At 36.4% G+C, this 6,331-nt stretch overlaps 1 protein-coding gene across 1 annotated transcript; it reads right to left on the reverse strand.

The window, feature by feature from the left end:
* Nucleotides 1-3,313: 3,313 nt before the first annotated feature.
* LOC106652975 (pancreatic lipase-related protein 2-like) lies at nt 3,314-5,035 on the reverse strand. Its single transcript, XM_023462578.1, has 6 exons — nt 4,688-5,035; nt 4,122-4,437; nt 3,984-4,043; nt 3,650-3,913; nt 3,539-3,582; nt 3,314-3,465 (listed from the first exon to the last, which is right to left on the reverse strand). The coding sequence occupies exons 1-6, from the start codon at nt 5,033-5,035 to the stop codon at nt 3,442-3,444; spliced, it is 1,056 nt and encodes a 351-aa protein (XP_023318346.1). The 3' UTR covers nt 3,314-3,441.
* Between the last annotated feature and the right edge of the window lie 1,296 nt (nt 5,036-6,331).

Here is a 6,331-nt window from a genome sequence, read left to right on the forward strand (position 1 = left end):
TTCTTCCTCATCGTCGAGTTATATATGGCGTATCAAAGGCATAATATTAATTACCTACCGAGGTACAATATACCTACTGAGAAATAAAATTAAAACGAACGAGAAACGGGGTAGGGGAGGACAGAAGGGCTAGAGGTTATCGTTCTTATTACTCTGCGATTGTATAAATGACTTAATGAAACGTGATCAACGAGACTTGTTAATTACTTGCCGTGATTCGCAATAATTCAAATTACTTGACGCTGTGATTTGAAAAAAAAATTTAATGAAAATGAAAGAAGAAACTTGCTGCCTGTTCGACGAAACGTAAAGATAAAGTCATCGAGTAAACAAAATAATATATTTACGCTGAAAATGCATAAAATTGCTTCCAAATCAATCAAAATGTCATCCGTCATAAGGCATAAATGTCTATTTACAAAACAACAGGATACTTGCAGTGTATATGCGAGAGAAAGAGAGTAACGCCATTTCAAAGGTGTATAACGTGATTTGGCGGGACCCGCTATATACTAGAGCTACAGAAGTAGTAGCAGTAGCAGTAGTAGCATCGCTTCGGCGATAATGTAATACCAAAGGAAACGCCGACAAACAAATGTCTCGTCATAAATCTGATTTATCGGCGCTCGCGTGGGAGAAATCCCTTCCTCGCGCGCGTATCAGCTCTTTTATCGCTACTGTGCGCTGCTGCTGCTGCTGCTGCTGCTTCGGTGCTGTCGCTTCTTCGTCTTTTGCTGCTTCATTCGCACTTTCGACTTCTTCGCGTGCTGCTGCGGCGTCGCCGCTCTTTTTTTCACTCCATATAAGCCCGAAAGCTATTGTGTATATTTATTTACGCACTGGGACGAGGGAATATATAAACTTAGTAGTACGCGCGTCTATGTGTATTGCACCGCGAGTATGTTAGATTGATGTACTTTTAAGTTGATGCGTACTCGTATATTATATATTATATACGTTGCGAAAAGAGATGATATAATAGGTATAAATAACGCGTGCGGGGAAAAAAGTTTCCTCGTAAAAAATAAGATTGCACGGGGATAAGCAAGGGTTGCAGAATCTACGTGAATTATCATAATGTATTGCCCAAAGATAGCGAATGTGTTGTGTTGTTCGTTATAGATCTTGGGTTATTTATTTTCTGCTTTTTTCCTTGGATATAATTAAAACGAATACGTGGTAATTTTTGAAATATAGAAATTTTATTTACATATAAATTCTTCAGTCTTTACTTTACACTTTGATGTAGATACCTAAATATTTACAAAACTAGCTCTTTTGCAGTGCATTCTGCGCACCGTAGATTTATATTTTACGTAATAATATATTATTTGATAGAAAAATATTTTTTAATCATTAGACATTAGATGCATGATGCCATTTTTCCAATCGATATAATTATAAAGACTGATTTGTAGCTTAGATAATGACTTAGTTTTGCTTCGTTCAAAGCCTTCTGTGTATCACGTAGCGCTATCATGCGGAATGCATGCGAATTAGCAAAATATCGCGAACCAGGCAACACACAGAGGTTATGCATGCCACACGCGACGTAAACAACGGAACGAGCACAGTGTAGTTAGAGAAAGATGGAATTCAGTGGTTTATTTAACGATGCTGCGAGGTAATTTTCATTTTTTGAGAACGAAACTAGACTTTAATATGTGCGCGCTACGCGCGCATGGAACTCTTATGAGTATGTCATTTAATATATGAAAGATATTATTAACTACAGAGGGCGTATATAGATGACACTAAAATATTTCTTGTACTCACATGAAGTTGGCTCTAAGAGGGTTCAATTCGATCTATAATCGCAATGGCTCTTATATTAATTAGATTATAAAAATATTATAACAAAATTCTTGATGTTATTGAACTAATTCCAGAGTAAAAGAGGAACTTATTGAGATGTCGTTTATTGAAAATCATAACGAGATGATTGACGAAAACCCCGATCTTAAAAACATCCAACTCCTACCATTTTCGCGAGAAAATTCTGCAAGTGTTGAAAATTGTATTTGTGACTCGTATTAATTATAAAGTAATTATAAATAACTCATTTTTAATTCTTCGACAGACCCATACCTTCCGGAAATGTAACACAAATCATGAAAATGAACTTGAAGACAAAGTAGAAATAGTTTTCGAGTGTCAAGACGTCAAACCCAACATAGATTTCTTAATAGTTGGAAAAATTTAAGATTATTCTTCAAATCCCTCGTGGAATATAAAAAATAGTGATGGTTATAAAAGTCAAAACATAACTAACCTAAAAACTGCGAGTGAACATGCAACTTTTGGCAAAAATGCAGAAAAATTGAATTTGAATTACGACTGTGAACTAGTAGATAAAGATAAAAAAAGAAGAATTACAAAAAAGTTAATCAACCGACATAACCCTAAAACTCATATCAGTACAGTCCATATCGATACAACCCATACATGTCCAATATGCCAAAAGAAGTTCTCAACTATGGGTAGTTTAAATAGGCATGTCAAATCATTACATCGCTGTATTACCCATTTATGTGATATTTGCGGAAAGATATTATCAAATAAGATTAATATCAAAAAACGTATCGATACGGTGCAAAATGATATCACACATGCATGTGATATATGTAACAAGACATTTTCCTTAGAATTTACTCTCAAAACCCATATCGATTCGGTGCACAATGATTCCATTTATTCATGTGATATATGCGCACATACATTCATTCACAAGTGTTAAAGTTCACATTGATTAGGTATATGATAAAATTACTCATGCAAGTGATATTTGCGGAAAGAATTTTCAGCTACGGGTAATCTCAAAATTCACATTGACACGATGCAAAAGGGTGTCACACTTGCATGTGATATATGAAGTAAGAAAATCTTAACTAAGATTTGTTTCCATAAACACATCAATGCAATGCATAATGATATAATTTTTACATGCGATGGATGTGAAAAGACATTCACAACAAAGAATTATCTGCAAATACATATCGAGACGATTCATATTGGTACTAAACAAGCATGTGGTATATGCGGAAAAGAATTTTCAAGGAAGAAGTATCTCAAAATCTACACTAATTTTGTGTACAATAATAATACACATACATGTGGCACATGGAAAAGAAATTCTCAATTAAGATTTTCATTTATAACATCATGATTTTCTCGAATATTATATCATTATGCGAAACCAGTGTTTGAGTTTTAAAAAATCATTTAATTTTTTAAGCAATTAAGCAATCAATAAATTTTTATGGAAAAATGGCAATTTTCCATCTTATTTCAGCTAGAGACAAAGGTAACTCGACTAGTCAAAAGTCGTTTTGAGCGACTTCATTTTTCGTTCCATCACTCGTACATTGGTAAGAAAAATAAAAATAAAATAATAATATATAATAAAGAAATGCCCTCCTCGTCTCTTACTCTTCTACTTCCTTAAGTTTGATTCGCCTTTAATTTCTATTGAAAGAAAATTTTACGATGTTAAAAGAACATGGCACATTTGAAATAACAAAAACCTTTTAGAACCTACCTGAGTCATTTTTACAATGAACAGCAACTCTCTGTTTGAAACTTCTGCAAATAAAGTTTGCGTAAGTATATGAAGAACGAGGAAAATTGAGGAAGTTTAAATCAGACTAACCGCAATATGGTTTTTTCGAACTACTGATCACCAAAAATACGCCCTTTCGCGAATTCGGCCCAGCTTCAATTCCCATTTTTGGACAAGTTTCGCATCCACGATTTCCTGATTTTGCGATTTCTTGTACAATTTCTAGAGCATCTTTAGGAGAACCATTCCAAGGATAAGCTGGAAAGCCACATTCATCTCTATTTTTGAAAATTTCCAAGGTCGCGATAAAATATTCGTAAGAGGCTTGATGACTGCAAATCATTTCGAAAAGTGCTGTAATTTAAAAATTTGAATTTAGCATCGTTTTATTTAAAATTTCAAGAATTTCATGAGAGCAACTTACGATAGTCATCATGGCATTGTAACTGTTTGACTCCAGTACTGACATAAAAATCAGTGTGTCCTAAAAATTAATAGAGATAATATTGTTAGAGATTAACTCATTAACACGGAATTTTATGTTTTTATTTATTGTATGCACCTAAAGCTCTGTCTATTCCTAAAGCTTGCAAAAAACGAGTCTCGTGTCCGATTTGCGTGTGTATCACGTCGACATAGGCAGCGTCCCCTTTATCAAGCGTGGTGGGCGAGTTTGCCTGCGTAAAACATGGCCTAGCCGGATCTAATCCAGTGATTCTATCCAGATGCCAGAAAGTGTCATTTTTTAAAAGATGAGCCGTTTGAGCACTAACATGTGCACCGAGACTATGACCGATAAAGTGCAAATGATTCCACTGCCATGTGTCACGATTGGAAACACCAAGCCTTGCTTCATTGTCGAAATGATCTTTCAGTTTCTGCAAAAATCTTTTCACTTACGATAGTATCGAGATCACTCGGTAGCATTACATAAAACTCTCACCTATATAATTCTGTGGCAACAACTGGAGTGTGTCGTGCAGCATTCACGTAATTTGTCTTATAACTGCCTTTCTCCCAGTCGAGTAAAATAACATTGGTGTCTATCTGTGTTTAATTTATTATTTCAAATATATCGTAAGAATCAACAGATACAATTTTTAAATAAAATAATATCAAAATAATTACTGCTTCCAAGAGCTTATCTTTAAGCTCTATCGTCCACTTATTTAGCGCTCCAGATCTATAACCGTGAATGATGATAGCTGTTTTTTTCTTCGGATCAAACGAGCCATCGTCGATATTGATGAGATTGTACCACATATTTTTGTAAATTTTTTCAGCATATCTATGTTTGTTTGAAGATACAAAAAAATTCGTCTGTTGTCTGTAAGGATGTAATGTGCTAGTCCAGTAAGCTACCTGGCCCAAAAAGTCGCGATTTCTTATGTCTTTGCACAAAATCTTTACATCAAATTCCGAGCCAAACGAGTAGCTCAGAAATAACACTAAGCAGCAAAAAGAAACACTTTTCATTTTTGAGCTTCAAAGTAGTAGAAATATATGGAAACTGATGAACTTTCATAAATTGCAAAATATATTTATAGAATAATTTTTATGCTAATTTGCATTTATAAGGCGGGAGGTACAAAACCAAATTAGCATGAAAAAATAAACACGCCACAAGTCTTATCTTTTGTCTGAGTATTGTATCTAACCATTGTCAAATTCGACAAAATACAACGATCATTGATTACAATTATAACTGAAGAATTAGATTACGTTTCAGTGTCAATGTCCGATAACGCTCACGACCATAATCAAACCGCGGAAAATTTACCAAAAAATACCTTAGCTCTAAAGACACAGAGCCCATGCAGCAATCAAGATGAATCAAGAAGAAGGAAGAGAATCAAAAATAATAAATCTTGCCATTTTTCAAAGGCATAATAGTCTCGCCACGAGCGTTCATTCGTTATCCCGCGCGTCGGGACGTTCAGGGCGGTGGCGGCGGCATTCTTCTTTTGCGCATGCAAGTCGCGTGCAATCGACTAAGTATTCACAAACGATCCCGGGCTTTCTCTCTCTCTCTCTCTCTCTCTATCTATGTATGCACGCACGTATACATACGTACATACGCCGTTATTTTTCAGACCTAATCTACGACGACGAAAATTCGCGCAGGAAGGACGATTTGTCGTGTGGCTCGAAATAGAAAAAAATTCTCTTTTCCTCTCTGCTTCTCCTTCTCTTTCTCTATGCCTCTCGTTCTCCCTATCCCAAGAGAAGGAGACTTCCTTTTCTCTTTCTGCAATCCATTAGAACTTTTTTAACGCTGCTGCTGCTGCTGCTGTTGCTGCCGGTACTAAGAGAAGAGGAGGAGGGAGAGAAGCACTTTGCTCTCTTTCTCCTTTTCTCTCTCTCTCTCACTCTTTCCACCCAGCAAAGTTTCGACTGTGAACAAATGCGAGTCTCCCGGATGTTTTAATCCCGGGGATGGCCGGTGATTTACGCCGGCACGGGACGACCAACCTCCTACATCTACCGACTCTCTGCCCTTTGATCGTGCAAGCGCGATCTTAGATGGCCCGAGATTACTCGGCTATGACCCAGGCGAGGGCACGGAGCTTCTCTATTGCACCACTCCACGCAGCGGGGGAAAGGAAAAACGAGCGAGCTCCACCGATGAGCTTTTTCATATAAATATAAGGTAACTGCAGCGCGGCCGGACGGACCTTTTTAAACTGAGTTACAGGTGTATTTTTCAATTATTTTTTCGGTAAAATAAAGTCGTTAAAGTACAGGCACTTTATGAGCGAGCTCTCTCTGTGC

This window comes from Trichogramma pretiosum, unplaced genomic scaffold, assembly GCF_000599845.2.
Source record: "Trichogramma pretiosum strain Unisexual culture from Peru unplaced genomic scaffold, Tpre_2.0 scaffold8, whole genome shotgun sequence".
In the NCBI taxonomy this organism is placed as follows: Eukaryota; Metazoa; Arthropoda; class Insecta; order Hymenoptera; family Trichogrammatidae; genus Trichogramma; species Trichogramma pretiosum.